Source organism: Ochotona princeps, chromosome 14 (assembly GCF_030435755.1).
Source record: "Ochotona princeps isolate mOchPri1 chromosome 14, mOchPri1.hap1, whole genome shotgun sequence".
NCBI lineage: Eukaryota > Metazoa > Chordata > Mammalia > Lagomorpha > Ochotonidae > Ochotona > Ochotona princeps.
Window position 1 is genome coordinate 10,511,135 of NC_080845.1, and position 17,719 is coordinate 10,528,853.

The 17,719-nt window shown below is 42.8% G+C and overlaps 1 protein-coding gene across 1 annotated transcript in view; it reads left to right on the plus strand.

Annotated features, from left to right (window-relative positions):
- Positions 1-320: 320 nt before the first annotated feature.
- The window catches only part of MEGF9 (multiple EGF like domains 9), a 98,082-nt gene continuing 80,683 nt past the window's right edge, over positions 321-17,719 (plus strand). Inside the window, exon 1 of the mRNA XM_004594956.2 lies at positions 321-1,065. Within this exon, the coding sequence (XP_004595013.2) occupies positions 468-1,065 (598 nt within the window). The 5' untranslated portion in view covers positions 321-467. The remainder of the gene's footprint in view (positions 1,066-17,719) is intronic.

Below are 17,719 nucleotides of genomic sequence, written 5' to 3' on the forward strand. Positions count from 1 at the left end.
CCAGGTCGCGCTCGCAGCCTAGTGGAACAGACGACTCGGCTTGGCGTCTGGCCGCGCGGGGCACGTCTTTTGTCTGCTCCGCTGCGCCCAGTGCCCAAGGCCCTCGCCCCGCTCTTTGGGCAGACAAAGCGGCGGCCGTAGCAAACCCGGCCGGCTCGAGCGGGACTCGCACCACCCTCCTCCCGCCCCACTTCCCGCCCCCTCCCTTTGCCGCCCTCTGATTGGCCCTCAGGGCTGGATCACGTGGGCCGGCCTGGCCTTTCATTGGTGGGGCGCTGCTGCCACTCGTGGAGGGCGGGCTGTCCGCGCTGGGCCCGGTCGCTCCCTCCGCGCTGGGGCCCGCCCGCGGGGCCGGCCGCCTGTCAGAGGGAGGTGGCGATGGTGCGCCCGGTGGCGGCGGCGCCTGAGGCGGCTCTCTCGGTCGGTTTGCAGGGAGAGGATGCCTGACCAACCGACTGGCTGAATGAATGAATGGCGGAGCCGAGCGCGCCATGAGGAGCCTGCGGAGCCTTTGCGGCCTCGCCCTGCTGTGCTGCGCCGCCGCCGCCGCCACCGCCTCAGCAGCCTCGGTGGGGAATGTCACCGGTGGCGGAGGGGCCGACGGGCAGGTGGACGCGTCGCCGGGCCCGGAGCTGCGGGGCGCTCCCAGCCAGCCCTTCCCTGAGGCGACGGCTCCCACGGCGCAGGCCCCGACGACCGGCCCTCCGCGCAGTCCCCTGGCCGCGACGACCTCCTCAGCCCAGTCTCCCGAGACCACCCCTCTTCGGACGACCTCCGGAGCCGCTTCCACCACTTCCGAGGCGCCCGTCAGCCCCTCGCGCCGGACCACCACCGCCTGGGCGGGCGATCGCACTCCGACCACCCCTCGGGAGCCCACCAGACCCGCGCCCACCACCTTCTCTGCGATCACGAGCCCGGCGCCGACCACCCCCATAGCGCCCACGAGCCCGGCGCCCACCGCTTCCCGGACCCTGACCCCCGCTCTCCCCAACAGCAGCAGCAGCAGCAGCAGCAGCGTCCCACCCACCCCACCTGCCACCGAGGCCACCTCTCCACCTCCCCCAGGTAAGTCCCTGCCGCCTCACTGGCCGGACACGGCAGGACACTGCCCAGCCCCCTCGGCAGCAGGATCAGGCGCTTGGCTGGAAGCGATGGTTTCTGATACCCCCAGAGTTGGGCTCCCCAAAGGGAGGTCCAAGCTCCCGTGAGCACCCCACCCCGCACGCGCCCCATCGGCAAAGTCTTTGTCCCCCTTGGGCTGCGTTCCCCCGGAGAGCGAGGCTGCTGCATCTTTCCAAGAGGGCTTTTCTGGTCTCGGCCAGCGACCCAAGAGGGGCTTAAAGTTTGAGGTTGTGTTCGCTCAGCCTCACCGCCTGGGCTCTTTGGGGGAAGTTGGGAGGACAACACCCGCACCTCCGTGAACCCAGAGGTCAAAAACCGACAACCAGGGATTGGTGAGCGATTTCCGGGTTGGTCCCTCTTGTGGGTGTAAATCTCAGAGGGGTGTGTGTGTGTGTGTGTGTGTGTGTGAGACAGGTGGAGAGAGATATGCAGGGGGTTTGTTTACAAACAGCAAAATGGGCCTTTTGAGGCCAAAAATAAAAATAACAAAGGCATTGTAAGCCGTGTTTGTCACGCCTACAGGAGGACTCAGCAGGTCACCTGGGACAGGTGTGGATCTAGGTTGAGCACGTTTATAAATTAGGTTGAATCCGTCCCAGGCACCGCGTGTTTTTCTTCCTCACGCACAAGGTCAGTATGTTTGGACAAAAACACAACTGAAGCGAGGGTTCCCATTTTTGTGCTTTCCACTGGCATGTTCAAGTTTACCAGGGCTGAGAAATGCCGGTTTCTGCTTGGGACCACCTAGAGAAGGTTCTCCTGTCTGCTGGCTGATGTCTTAAAGCCAAGTTAGAGACAGCCCTTCTCTCGCCCCCTTTCTAGCTCGGCTGGGCCTGGAACGAAGCAGGTAAGACTCTGCTTGTCAAGACGTCTCCATCAAGTCTCCGTGTCGTTTTGCTTTAAGCTGGCGTGCAGATTAGTCCAAACCATTTGTCTAGCTGGATCTCTGACCTAATTCTAAGGCTCAGTGATTTACTGGGGAGTCGGGTAGAGACTATAATTGACTTTGTAGAGAATTTTCCCACAAGGTTATGAACCTTAACACAGTCTCCAGTCTTGGGTGAGAGCCTGCCAGTGACACAAGGCGGGATGTGAATTACTCATACCCACAAAGGCCAAGTTGGCACGAGCTGGCTAGGCTTCACCTGTGCCTGGGTTGGCTTTCTTATGGAGACACAGGCAGCAGAGTGGTTGAGAATTAGGGCTCTGGAGTTCACATTTGCGTTCGCAGCCTGGCTGTGCCCCAGATGAGCTCCGTAAGCCTGGTCGGGGCACTTGAGCCTCCCTGGCCTCAGTTTCTAAAACTGTAAAATGGAGGCAGTAATACTTCACCTTACAGAGTGCCATCCGGAGTGTGATATTGAGGGTGCTTAGCACTGCTCCTGGCGCATAGACAGCATAAACAGCACCGTTGGTGTGTTGGCTGTGCTTCAACTGGATTCTCTGTGTGTGGCTAACTTAGGAGGGACTTGTTTGGCTTATTTGTTTTAGTGAAATAGAAGAGAAATAGAAGGAATTCACGTTTTTATGGAGTTTCAGGCCACTGTAGCATTTAAGCAGGAGTTTTCCTTACTTTGGTTAATATCTGATACATACGTGTATCTAGTTGATGTTATTTAACTTTTGTTATTTTTGCATTGTTACTTTCAAGCTACAAAAGTATCCCTTTCTGGCAAAAACACAAAGGACCAGAAGTCCACAAGGGGAAAAGTGAAAGTCATTCCTTCACTGCCTGCCACTTCCAGGCAGAGCCTGGCGGTTCCTACTACCACTTTGTGGGATCTTTTTTCAAACCTTTTTTTCTGGACACACGTAAACACATACATAGTAGCTTAAATAGTTTGCCAGACATCAAAGTGGATATTCCTGGACATACTCTTTTGCAGCTTACTGTGTTCATTTAAGTAGGTATTGTGGCCTTTTTGTGTCAGTGCTCAGCATCTACCTATTCTTTCTAATAATTGCACTTTCTATTGTAAGAATGTCATAATTTACTTAACAAGCTCCTACTTATGGACACTTAGATTGTGTCTAAGCTTCACTTTAAATAACGAGAAAATGCTGTTGTTAAGTTCCTCATGTATTGTATTTTTTTGAGTGTTCAGAATCCGTATTAATTCAAGTAAAGCTGGATTTATTGAATATTTGTCATGCAAACTGTTGTTCAAGACTTTTGGTAACTTCTGTGGACTAACATAAAATGGGGTCTTTGGTGGTTTTGGGCAACAAAAGTTCTAGAAGAGTGGCTAACATCAGTAACTTTCCTGTGTTTTACCCACTTGGGGCTTTTCTGTAAGAAGCCCTGGATTGCTTGTGTCTAGTTCCCAGCAGCTGGACTGATTTTGTAGGCCGTAGAAACCATTGATGAGTGCAGTGTTGGCTTCCCAACGATTGGAATGGACTTTTACCTGTGCACAGGCTCCAGTCTGTTTCAAGGAGAGAACATTTCTCTTTGACTGGCTGAGGGAAAACTTCTACTCAATTTCAGAGCAAGTTTGGCTTGTGAATTTGTGTTTCCTGGCATCTGGGGATGGCTGTACAAAATTTTTTATTTCTGCGTTTCTGTAAACACTGAGTGCCGTTCATAATATACTGTTCAACTGGTAAGTGTTAGATCCACTTTCTGAATTACTAAGATTCTTTCATGGAAATTTAACCGAGAGTTCTTGCCTGTCCCTCGATTAGGGCCTTCTTTAATTTACAGGGCAAGTGATCTACAAGCTGAAATTCATTGCCGGGTGAGCAGGTGCTTTCTCTTCCAAACCAGGCAAGCCATTGTGCTGAGAGCTTGACTGAATGGGGCATTCTAAGGAGAGTGAAGGGAGATGCTATGATACTTGAGAGTACGGTAATTAACAGTAAGACACTGACGTAAATGTTTGATTTTTAAAATTATGGACCTTGAAAGCTAGATGGAACCTTAGTACTTCCAAGAGTTTAGCTGAGATACTTTGCCCTGTGCTTAGCCCTGGCTGGTCTGGAGCTGCCTTCAGAGTTCCTCTAGAACAGGTCACCCTCCCTGTGCGGTGACAGTTCCTCTGGGGTTTGGGGAAGTGATCATGCTCCCTCAAGCCTGGGCTAAATAACTTTGGCTTCTTCAACTGGTCCTTATGCAACAGGGGTTCAGGTTCCCTGCCCATTCTGGCCACCTGTTTCCCAAACTTTTTTTTTTTTTTTAACATGGAGGAAGGCTGTACACACTACTGCAGATGTGCTCTGCCTGTTCATCCCAGTGTGTGCTTTCTGCGTGTGGTGCTGCTGCTGAGGTAGCCAGGCCCAGCACAGTGCCTCTTCCAGCAGCCACACTGGGCTGTTGTCTCACCGAGCCCACAGTCTTTTTGTTTTCTTCTAAATATGTGCTGCAAGGTCCTTCCTTCATCCTGGACTTGCAAATCTTGGCATTTTCTGGAAGATAACCTGAGGTATTTACCAAGCTTAGCTTGCTTGTGTTTGATTTTAAATCATTCTTTGTACATCCCAACTCTGTCAGTGTACTCCTCCCAATTTATTCACATTTCCCTGTTGGGTGATCTGATCCTGTGGACAGAATTTGAGGGCAAGTTAGGGCAGGTTGGCATTATTGCAAATGGGAGAGTAAATTTATGGATGATAAAACAGTTTGGAAAGAAACAGGTAATAGTTTTGTTATCCAGGTTCTCTTTCAGCTCTGAAGTTCCGTGATGGTTTGCTATGCATGATTCAACATACATGTTTTTTTCTCTGAGGAACCTTAATTATTTATTTTAGATCTAAACTATGGGAAAAGATTTTGTTTAAACAACCTCTAGAATTTAGAGTTTGAAAACCATCAACTACAATGACATAAATGGATTCTATTTGTAAGGAGCATTCTGTTTATATAGGGTTCTCTTAACTCTATTGGGGAATGCTTTTTCATTCTAGCATTTTTTACTGCTAGGGTATTATTGTGTCTATTTAGGGTATCATGTACTGTAAACAAACAAACTGCACAGGCTACAGAGGTTATATAGGTTACCATCTTTTATCCAAAACCTGTGAGGTTGGATGGCATCTGGTTATTTATTTTTTAAAGATTTATTTTTTTTATTGGAAAAGCAGGTTTATAGAGAGAAGGAGAGACAGAGGGAAAGATGTTCCATCTGGTGAACCCCATTTGGAGATGAACTTCCCAAATGGCAGCAAAGGCCAGAGCTGAGCTGATTCAAGGCCAGGAGCCATGTATGAACGTGGGGTCCCAAGGCATTGGGCCATTCTCCACTGCTTTCCCAGGCTATAAGTAGGGAGTTGGGTTGGAAGTGGAGCAGCTGGGACACAAACCAGTGACCACATGGGATGCTGGCACTTGGAGGTGGAGGGTTAGCCTGTTGAGCCAACGCTCTAGCTCTGAGGTTGAATGTAATTTAGACTTGAATATTTTCCATATTTAAACAAGTTAATAAATACATTCCAGTGAAGCTGAGACAGCATCCTGAAAGCAAACCCATTAAGATATTTGCAGCAAAATGCACATTGAGTGGATAAATAAAAACTATGGGTAACACTTGATGAGGTCAACTTCTGATGCCAAGTGTATGTATATAGGGCAGAGTAGTTATTTGCCATCAAATGAGTTACAGAAGAATGTTTGGTTTTGGAGCTTCTGACTTTTAGCATCAGATCTGATAAACTATGGGTCACTGTAGTACTGCTAACACACTATGTTCTAAGTGCCATACATGCTTTACTCACGTAGTCATCAGAGTACTTTGGTACTATTATTATCATTAATTTTATAAATGTGATAAGGAAACTGAGGCCAAGCCATGGTGGGACCTACATTCACCCTACTCGGTCTGGCTCCAGAATCTGTACTATTAGCATTTAAAGAAATACTTGCTTAAGGGTGGGCATTTGGCTTAGGGTAATATGAAGTCACTGCTGGGGATGCCAGGATACTGTATCGGAGATTTTATGTTTCAGTCCCATCTCTGCCCCCAATTCTAACTTCCAGCTAATGTGCATCCTAGAAGTTAGCAAGTGATGGTCCAGTCATTAGGTCTTTGCCATGCAAATTGGAGAACTGGATTGATTTGCCAGCTTCGGGGTTTGGCTGGTCCAGTCCAGCCTATTGTGGCATCTGGGAAGTGAACCAGTGATCAGATGGGAGCTCTGTCTATCTCTGTGTGTCTCTTACTTTGCCTTTCAAACAAACAAACAAATGTAAGTATTTTTAAATGAGGAGTCTCTGAGAGAAAAAAAGGAAACAGTTGTCTAAGACAGAATAGGAAGCAATTTTGCAAAGATACCAAGTTTTTGGGTATCAACCTGAAAAAATTTCTTCCACTTCTTCAACATTTTGTTTCACCATGTTTTACATAGCTCTTACCCCTCTGCTTAGGTTGTGATTCTTATTTGTGAGGGAGTAATTTGTTTGTATTCTTCTTAGGACCAGGCTCAGGGATTTCATACATTGAGTGTATCTTATTCCTTACCCAAGTGCTTAGCTTTCCATAGAAATTCCTTGGTCTGATTAGTTTTGGAAGCAGAATAGTTAAACTCCAGAACATTAGTTTCAAATCTTCTGAATTAGGTCCCCCGGAAGCCTTCTGGCTAGTTGAAAATTTACACGTTGAAGTAATATGACTAGGTCTTTTTATCCTGAGTCTTTTAAAGAACTGTAAAATTAAAGTGTGCATTACTTTTCATCTCAGCATTTCTAAACATGTATACATTAACTTCCAGACGTCCTGGCACCCTTATAAAAAGAACGGAGAAGTATCACAGTGCTGTTTTTACTGATGAGTAAATTATGGGTACAGAGATGACTGCTCTAAAACATCAACGGATCAGAAGAGAATAAAGCATACAATCCTGTTTAGTTAAAAGGCAATGCTAGAAGATAATTTTAGTTGTAAATAGCTTTAATCCATATTTTTTTCCCTTGTGTTGATTTTTATTTATTTTCTTTAGGTGTGCTCAAGAAAAATCTTTATTGTAAGCGTGACATTATATTACAGGTACTTCTGTTGTGGTGACAGTTTTTTTAAAGTATACAGTTGCTTTATATGTCTCACACTTTAGATAACTACACTAACTGCAATTGTAAGTTTAAAGGGAGACTTTTTAAAAAAACATTAAAAGATTAGGTTGGTATACATATGTGTTTGAATCACGATGAAGAGTTACTCAAAATAACTGTTCTTTTAAGTATAAGTACATGTGATAAATTTGTGTCAAAATAATGCCTCATAGTCATACCAGTGTTCCATAGAAAATTACTGTTTGAAGAAATCTTTCCCTATTACTTTTTTAATTAAGTAAAACAAACAACAACAAACTTTCGTTCCTGATCCTTGCTCATTTTTTGTTTTCAATATGTTCCTATCACTTGTTTCTTAGTCTTAGCCTCATCCATTTCCCCCACATTCTTTAAGGAACCAAACTGCCCTTTATGTTGAACAATTTACCACTTTGTCCTCCCTCAGTGCCTCCTCAAGGCTTAATTCTTCCAAGAAGTCTTTCTAGAGGAACAAAAAAGTCCTTGAAGATGGCATGGTATCAGGGAGCACAGGGTTGAACACTTTGCACTCAGAACAAAACCTGTCTTTCTCTGGCCTTTGACTCCTTTCCGAGTGACTTGTTTTGAGGCCATTTAATTTAGATGATTAAACCCAATTTTAAGAAGATGTCATCATATATACAATTTACAGGACATGGTATTCATTTTCTCTTTTTGAAATTTTCGTTTTCTCTGAGGCATCTGCCTTATTTTGCACAGCTTTTAGTTTTTCTTCTCTTGAGGAAAAAGAAAATAAACTGCCTCTTAAAAATCAAGTATTTTGAATAAATGTCAAATTTCTTTTTCTGTGTATGAAAAGTATGAGTTGTTTTTGTTGGTAGGTGGATTTGAGATGCTTGTGAAAAAAAAAGGCTTAATTTTTAGTTGGGAAACAAATGTCTGATCTTTTGCATGACAGAATTTTCCCTGTAGAAATAGCAATTATGGTTAATAGTGAACAGAGTGCTTCTAATAATTAACAAATATGAAGTGCATTGTAGTTTACAAAGCACTCTTAAAATTCCCAAGACTTTACCATCCGTACTCTGTTGATTTCTGGGTACCACATGCGTGGAAAAAAAAAAAACTAAGTTTCTGTCCCCCCTCTACTTTTCTTGGAGAATGTTGACCAATGTTTTACAGAATTTTGGTGGGTTTCATGATGACTTTTGTGGAAAGAGTAACTAAGTTGGAAAAGTTGAAATATTTGTCAATAAGACATGGGTACCTAAATTTTGACTAGGTCTATAAACTTGAGCACTTAGATTAGGGTTTTTTAATTATTAATTTATTTGAAAGTCAGTGAGAGAAAGAGAGAGAGAGAGAGAGAGAGAGAGAGAGAGAGAGAGAGAGAGAAAGCCTCCCATCTTCACTTCCCAAGTGGCGCAATGGCAGGGTTAAGCCCACCTGAAGCCAGGAGCCAGGAACTTCATTCAGGTTGCCCACATTGGTGCAGGAGCTCAAGTACTTGGGTCATCTTTTGCTGTTTTTTTCTAAGCCGTTAGCAAGGAAGTGGGCCAGAAGTGGAGAAGCTGGGACATGAACCCGGGGCCCATATGGGATTCCTGTGTCACAGCAGGGGCTTTACCCACTAATTCCACAATGCTGGCCCCAGTTTGGTTTCTCAGACGGGTCTGGGAGCTAGGTAGCTCCAAGTGGCTCTATTTGTGTATCCTCCACACTCAACACTCTCCACTCACCCTCATTTCACATCCATACTCTATGATCTGTTCTCTCTTTATAGATTGGGTTTATTTGGTTAGTAACAATTTTGAGATAGAAATTTTACTATAGAATCCTGTAGTAAAAATTTATGGCGATCCCTGAATTCAGAGATTATATTTTCCAGAAAATTATAATTACTATGCAGGCATTAAAATGTTTAAATTATGGGGCCAGTGCTGTGGGGTAGTGAATAAAGCCACTGCTGTGGTGCTGACAACCTCTGTGGGCAGTTCGAGTCCTGGCTGCTCCACCACTTCTGATCCAGTTCCCTGCTACAGCCCCTGGAAAAGCAACAGAAAACGGCCCAGGTGCTTGGGCTCCTGCCCCCTTGTGGGGGACCAGAAAAAAGCTCCAGGCTCCTGGCTTTGGATCTCCCCAGCTCCTGCCATGGAGGCTGTTTGGAGGACAAACCAGTGGATGGAAGATCTGTCTCTCTGCTCTCTCTGTAACTTTGTCTTTCAAATAAATAAATAAAATTTATTTGAAAAAAGTTTAAAATGTTTATAATACAATTAGCAACATACATAGGAGAGATATGCCAAGTGTTACTTTGCTGAGATTAAATAATGGAATTATAGATAATTTTAATTACCTTATTTGTGTTTTTCTGAATTTTTGAAGTTTTTATGACTATGTTCAATTTTAATTGTGGGCTCATAAAAATAAATAAAGAAATGTGTAAAAGGTTATGGTAACTTGATGAGGCTTTACTTATTTGAGATCAAGTCTGGGCTGTTTCACTGTAATTTCTGTTGTTGATCTGGCCACATTAACCTGTGTTGGAGGTGTTGGCCCGGATGCAGTGGGTGCTGATTTTGCCAAAAAGAGACTACTCCTGAGGCCTTGTGAACTTAGACATAGGATAAGGCTGACATAGCTAAGATCTGGTCCCTTTAGGAATGTAAAACATGCACTTTAAAATTAGTTAAGGTAACTTGTTGCAACAGATTTCATTGAAATTGTGCAAAATTTGCGTTCATGACATTGTTCTCAGTTTTTACCAACAGAATCTTTTCTTCTTACTGTTTCGTACTTTACAGATAATGGAGCCATTGAAAGTTTGGTTTTGGTCTGTCCATATGTTTTGCTGTTAGATCAGATGGGCCTGTTTTTCCACTGCAGAATAACAGCTGTCCTATGTGATAACTTCCAGGGAGAAAGCTAAGCTCTAGGAGAAGGGGTGATTTATTCATTCAGAAAAAATGAATATGTGCTGCCTACCTACAACTTAAACAGTAAGAAGTAGCAGTATCTTCAACCTGCCTAGGAAATGTTAAATAATACTTTTTAATTGACTTTTTTTTGAGAAACATACACACACACCAAAATTCTCACTCACTGGTTCACTCCTCAAGAGTCTGCAATGCCTGTGACTGGGTCAGGCTGAAGACAGCTGCTAGAAACTTGTTTCATTCTTTCATGCTTCCTAGATACTGGCCTATTATTGCAAGGGATCTTATTTGATTTATAATTACTATTTTGAATCTAGTGCTTCTATGTAAAAAGAAGAGAATAGCATTACTGAGTGTGAGAAGGGCATCATACTCTTTAGTTCTTTTTAATTTTGGAAATGGTCTCTGAGGATAAAATGTTTCCAGACATACTTTATGGGGGTGGGCATCTGGTGCAGTAATGAAGGTACCGCCGCTCAGGAAGCCTGCCTCTCATGTCACAGTGCCTGGGTTTGAGTCTTGGCTCTGCTTACAACTCCAGCTTCCTGCCAGTGTGCACCATGGGAGGCACCAGATCACCGCAAAAGTAGTTGTGCTGCTGCCACATGGGAGACCTGGGTTGGGTTCCAGGCTCCTTGCTTTGGCAGAACCCAGTCCCAGCAGGTATGAACATTTGGGGAGCGGACCACTAGATGGAAAATCTCTTGCTCTGTATCTGTAATCTGTTTCTGTCTTTGTGCATTTCAAGTAAAATGAAAAAAAAATAGCATTGGCACTGCTTAAATCTTGTCTACTGTAACAGGAAAGTGGATGAACTGAGTAGTTTTTTAGGTTATCTTCAAACCTGTCATTATTTACTGGGATGTATTGGTACTTTGACAAAGGGTTACTGGAGGTAATGTGGGAAAATAAGGATGGTTGGTATTCTAACATATGTATCCTATTTTATTGTTTATTGATTGGGGTAAGACAATGAGCTTTTTCAGCAACAGATTTGACTTTATATTCATCATACTTCTATTGTGTCTTTGATTTGTCAGTTCTGTATGAACAGCATGAGCAGGATAGCCCCATCATCCTTTGATGCAGTGTGTACCAAAGACACAGAGCAAACTAGCTCTTGGGTGTTATTATTACTGAATTGTTGGTGTATTGCCTGCAAACTTACCCCGCTCAACTGTTTTTAATTTTTAAGTTAGTTTGTTGCTTCAACTTGTCTACCAAAGCAGTCCTGAGTGGTCTAGCTAATCAGTGGATTGGCATTCGGAACTAAATTACAGTCTTTTGTTTCATTTACTTGGTGAGTTTTTAACACATTAAAGAAAAAAATACTATGTCTTAGTTTCTATAACATGAAAACCATTACTTCCAGTATCCGGGTTTTTTGTGAGGTAGCACATGCAAATTACTTTGGACTTTGCTTAAACACAAAGACTTTATAAGATTAAAGCTATTTTCTAGGTGAAGCAAATGAACAGACATTTTTAAAAAAAAACATATTCAAATGGCTAATAGACATATGAAAAGATGCTCAGGTTCCCCAGCTGTCAGGGAAATACAAATGAAAACCACATTGAGGTTCCATCTAACTCCAGTGAGATTTGCCTACATTCAAAACTCTACTAACAACACCTGCTGTCATGGATGTGGGGAGAAAGGCACCCTCCTTCACTGCTGATGGGAGTGTAGGCTAGTACAACCACTGTGGAAATCAGTGTGGAGAGTGCTTGGAGAATTGCAAATAAACCTGCCATATGACTCAGCTATCTTGCTCCTAGGAATATATCCAAAGGAAGTGAAAACTACATATGAAAAGGGGATCTGTAATCCTATATTTACAGCAGCACAATCAACAATAGCAAAGACATGGAAATAACCCAGATGCCAGTCCAAAGAGGAGTGGTTAAAGAAACTGTGGTACATCTATTCCACGGAATATTACCCAGCCATCAAAAAAGAATGAAATTACACCATTTGCAACTAGATGTTCCCATTATGCTCAATGAAATAAGTCAATCCCAAAATGACAAATACCATGTTTTCTCTGATATAAGGCAACCTTTATGCAAACTGCAAGATCAGTAACCGTTTCAATATTTTTTTGCTACATCCCATGTGTTTTGATGTTTTTGTTTTTATTTTCATTTCTACCAAATAGTTTCTTCTCTCTTTTTTAATTCATCGCTTGTTTATGGATCTCACAGTGGCATCATTTTTCCCAAGAGGCTATTGTGTTTTCTTTTTCATTCCGTCACCCATGTATTGGTTATTCAGTGATGCATTTCTCAACTCCATGATGCTGTCAATTTTTTATTTTAGCTTCATACCTGTTGTTGACTTTGTTTTGTGGCTTCTCATTTAAGGGAATGTATAGTGATGGCATAATAGAGGCTGTCATATTCAGATGTGAAGATACAATGCAGTATGCATCTCTACTTCAAATCAAAGATGGACTGCCAGTAAAACTGTTGGACATATTTAGCCAATGGGATGCTGGACTGTCTGACATTGTCCATACCAGCAATGTCGGGGCACACTTAAATAACAGGCTGATGGACTTATGACTGCTTATGAAGCACTGTACTATTGTAATGATATGGGGAAAATCAGTCGGGGGTGAGAATTTGGGAAGGGGGCAGAGAAATCCCAGACTCTATGGAATTGTACCATAAAATTTTTGAAAATGTCAAAAACAAATAAATCGAAATTAAAAGATTTTTTAAGAAAGCAAATATAAATAAAATGAAGCAAAGGGTAATTTAAAAAATTCAAAGCTATTTTCTGGCATTCTTTCCACATTGCATGGTTTGTATGAGTTTACAATACAATGTGAATAAGTAGTTTTGATCAAAAAGAACAAAGCAACAAGCACATGGATATGCATGTGGTTTCTTCACATAAAATATATTTTTGTATTGTTTTGTAGTTAATATATTATTTATACGTATTTATGTTGTGGCATTTTCCAGAGCTTTAAGAGCTTTTAATATTATTTTTCTTCCTATTCTAGCCAGAAAAATGAAAGCAATTCTTATTTCAAATTGAACTGGTAACATGAATAAGTTGTGGTTTGCAAATCTCTAGTATTATTTTTGGGTTATTATGTTTAGGATGAATTCTACTTAATTTCTTTATGATTATAAAGTAAAATATATTCATTTTAGAAAATATGAACAATGTAAAAGGCAAAAAGGTGAACCCAGAAATAACTAAAGGTGACATGTTGTGGTAACTGCACCTTTTTTATGTCAATATTTGTTTTATCCTCTGTCATCGGAATGATTCATATGGCTGTATATTGCCTTGAAAGTTCTCTTTAATATAATATATTTCAAATATTTTAAATTTTGAAAGGGAAATCTGTCACAGAAAGTTGAAAGTAATACTCTTTTTGCCATTACTGTAATACAAATGGTCAAATTTTGAGTTCTTACTATATTCAGATTACCATATTAGGTGCCTCCTAGTAGTTACAGAAAAAGAAACTGTCCCATAAAGGTTTTTATTACTGCCTTTAATATTTTATTGTTGCATAAATTGCTCTGCCTCTCACAGTAATAAATGAGATCACTCATTTGTTAAGAAATATGAATTGGATTTAGCACTCTTCTGAGGTTAAATTTGTGATTGATCAAAATGGGGAAAAAATCCCCACAATGGCCTTCTTTTCCATGTCATCAAAAAGAACATAAATCTCTTTTGGATGGTGATATAAAAGCTCATACAATGCTTTCCTTGAGACTTCATGCTCTCTTGCAAAACCCAACCAGTGACCTGTTTTTCTTTTGTTTGTTTCAGCCAACTATGATTTTTCTTGAGTTCAGGTGGCCCCTGAAAGCCCAAAGCAGTCTGGACCTGAAACTAAACCAGGCCTTTAATATTTTCAGTCCTGTAATGAGAAAAGGCAGCGTGTCCATCTGCTTGGCTTATCCGTTGCCAAAAGGCCTAGGTGCTTGCTGAAGAATGTGTTCACGAATGGCTCTGGCCTTCAGGAAACTGCTGTCCACTCTATGTGATGACCTCTAGTCTTGATTTTGAACTGTAAAATCAAAGCCATAATGAACCCTACTGCTATGGAAAGATGGTTAAATTAATTGACATTTATAGAACTCTTGATTCAATAGTGCTTAATACTTGGTATATAGACTAATATTCAGCACATTGTAAATTTCCATTGAAAACTATTGTTATTATAAATTCTGCTTTTATTACCTATTCAGAGTATTCAAAAAATAACAGAGATCTTAGTTAAATTTAGATGAATAAACTTTACTGCTTCCTTGACCCAGTCTGGAGACTGGTAACACATGGCTAATAAAGAAGGCTTGCGCATTGTCACAGATGGACTTTGTCTTATAGGTGGTTGGTCCTAGGTACAGGGTGGGACCAATGTGTTGGAGGCAAAGGTCCTCTCCTATCCTTCGACAATGGCCTAGGTCAAACAAAAATTAACCTGTGCTTCTTGCCAGATCCAACAGAAATGCTTCTGCTTAGCACTGTATTAATGGAAGATATTTTTTCTTTTCATTCCCTTGTAAAAATTTGTTTATTTTTATTTGAAAGGCAGAGTTAACAGAAAGGAGATAGATAGATAGATTTTTCATCTGCTGTTTCATTTCTCAAATGGCTTCAGTGGTCAGAACTGGGCCTGTCTGAAGCCAGGAGCCTGGAGATTCTTCTGGATCTTCCATGCGAGTGCATTTGGGCTATTTTTTGCTGTTTTTCCAGGGACATTAGCAGGGAGCTGAATCAGAAGTGCAGCAACTAGGACTCAAACTAGTCCCCATTTGAATGCCAGCATCATACGCCGTAGTGCTGGTCCCTAATAGAAGCTACTTGGGTATTTTGTTTTAAAGATTTATTTATATTTATTGGAAATTCAGAATTACAGAGAGAGAAGGAGAGACAGAGAGAAAGATCTTCCACCCACTGGTTCACTGCCCAGGCGGCCGCAATGGCCCAAGGTGAGCCAATCTGAAGCCAAAAACCAGGAGCTTCCTCCAGATCTCCCACACGGGTGCAGGGTCACAAGACCTTAACCGTCCTCCACTGCCCTTCCATACTACAAGCAGGAAGCTGGTTGGGAAGTGGAGCCACTGGGACATGAACTGGCACCCATCTGAGATCCAGGTGTGCAAAGTGAAGACTTTAGCCACTAGGCCACCAGGCCAGGCCCTCTTAGCTATTTTCAAAATGCAAATGCAAAGGTAGGACTCTGTGAAACTATGAAAGAGCTGTTGTCCTGTTCTGCTAGGTGTAAATTTCTCTAGTATATTTTGTAGGTATCAAGCTTTAACCACAAATGATCTAGTAAAGTGAAGATAAGGTTGGGCCTGTAGAAAGACATGGGAACTCAATTTTATATTTGCAACACACTGCTCTTTTTGAAAGAATGTCAGCTAGTATTCACATGTAAGTCCAAGTCCCATAACCTTGCAGGGCTTCAGCTTCAGTGCTCTTCTTGAAAACATGAGTATATCATACCTGTCTAATAGGGTCTTAACTGTTAGAGCTAGAATTCAACCTGTCTGACTCAAAAAATCTGTGTGTTTTTTTCCCCTTTGCTAAAGCAGATGGGAATAGCAGAAAATGAAAGTGTTCAGAGCACATTTTGCTTTCTGTTTTTTATCACCTCTTCTAGCAAATTCATACTTTTCCTCTCTTGGCACTCATTGTGAGTTGTAGGTGGTGATCCAGTTTTACTGTGAGTGGCTACTGTGAAAAAGCAAAATTAGATCAATGTGCTTCTCAAAAGCAGATGTGGGTGTGGAGTGACGATGGGGGCAGGAGCCAGAGGTGGACACTGGATGAGGGTAAGTAGCTAGAGGAGCACGGTACCTCACAGGCAGACCTGAGTGGCCCTGGCCCGTGTGCTGTCTAATCAGCAGCAGTGGGCGCTAACAGAGACTGGGTCATGCTCCTTAGCATTTGGCAAGAACTGCGACACATGGTGAAATAATACTGTAAAACCTCTTATCTTTTCTGTGGACTCAAGAATAAGATGCTGTTGCATAACAATATGCTATCTAAATAGAAGGTGACATTCGGCTATGTAAAAGTCACAGGAGAAAACCAGGCTTGCAAATATGACCTGTACCTCTGCTGGTCACCTAGAATTTGTTTCCCCTTTCCATTTCATCAACTTCCCTCCTCATGCAAAGGGTAGTTGTCTCAGGTCAGGCAAAGGAGTAGCTACGAAATTATTTCAAGGATATACCCAGCCCCATCTGATCCACTTACAAAGTAGATTGAGAATTGATATGTAAAATTTTGTAGGTTTTGTGTTTTATTAGAGAGAGTTAAATAACTTCAGTTTGTCTAGCATCAGTTTCTCAATAAACATTATGTCTTACAAGTACAAAAGTGCAGTGGTGAGATAGAGCTAGAGATGTGAACACATATAATGTAAAACCTCATCATATCATCCTAGTTAATTTTACACAATATTTATGTTTCAATATAATTTTGTATTTCTTCCAGTTAAAGTAAACCCAACCCATAAAATTCAAGTTCATTGAATTTTTTTGAATGTCTCCATACACTGTCTCCATCCTCATTTTTGACACTCCTCTCTTTTTCTTTCTTTTTAAAAAGTATTTGTTTGTTTGTCTATTTATTTGGAAGTCAGAGTTAGAGAGATGGAGAGTGAGAGATCTTCCATCTGCTAGTTCACTACCTGAATGGTTGCAGCAACCCCTGCCAGTCCAGGGCAAAACCAGGAACCAGGAACTTCTTCCAGGCCTCCCATGTGGGTGCTAGGTCCCAAGGACTGTGGGCCATCTGTGCTGCTTTCCCAGGCCATAAACAGGGGGCTGGATGGAAAGTGGAGCAGCTGGGACATGAACCAACACTGAAGTGGGATGTTGATACTACAGGAGGAAGCTTAGCCTACTACACCACAGAACTGGGCCCGTCTGTCTTTTTAAATACTATATACCCAGCACCTAGATTAATTCCTAATGTGATATGTCCTTAGTATCTATGAAGTGTGTATTGGCCAACGTGAGTGCATAACTTCTGCCAGTATGGGTGGGCTGGTGAGGATCTTGGGGTGTGGGCTTGCAGGCAGCCTGGGAGATGGTGCCAGCAGGAGTGTCTAGCAACCTGGGAGCTCATGCCCAGGCAGATAGAACCTGGGGATTTCCACATGTGCTTGATCCCGGGCAGGATGGGGTGGGGAGGGGAGAGCCCTAGGTTAGCATGCTGGCATGGTGTGCTGGTGCACATGCTTGGATCTTGGGTGTGTGGAGGGGTAGGGTTGGCATGTCTGCCCTGGTGGGCAGGTATTGTTCCAGGGCAGCACACCACCCCATTGGATCTAGGCTTGGGAAGACTGGGCTGGGGAACCCATGTGTTCCTGGGCACAGGGACTGTGGATTGCTCATGGAAAGTGGTTTGGGGACATGAGGGAGGGAGGACCACTGAGGAGTTATGTTGTAGGTGAGGAATGACTTCTGGAGACCTTCCACCAATAAGGGCACTGTATTTGTAGGTAAGTGGGCGGGGGCGGGGAGGTGGCTGTGGCCCAGCAGTTTGGAGGGGGAAAGCTGGAGGACCTTTCTGGGTCAGATTGATGCACCACCCATGTGGGAGATGTGAGCTGGGCTGGTTAGCATAAACTACTGCTGACCACCACCCACCTGTGCACATTAAAGCTAGGGTTGGGGGTCTACCTGGCAGG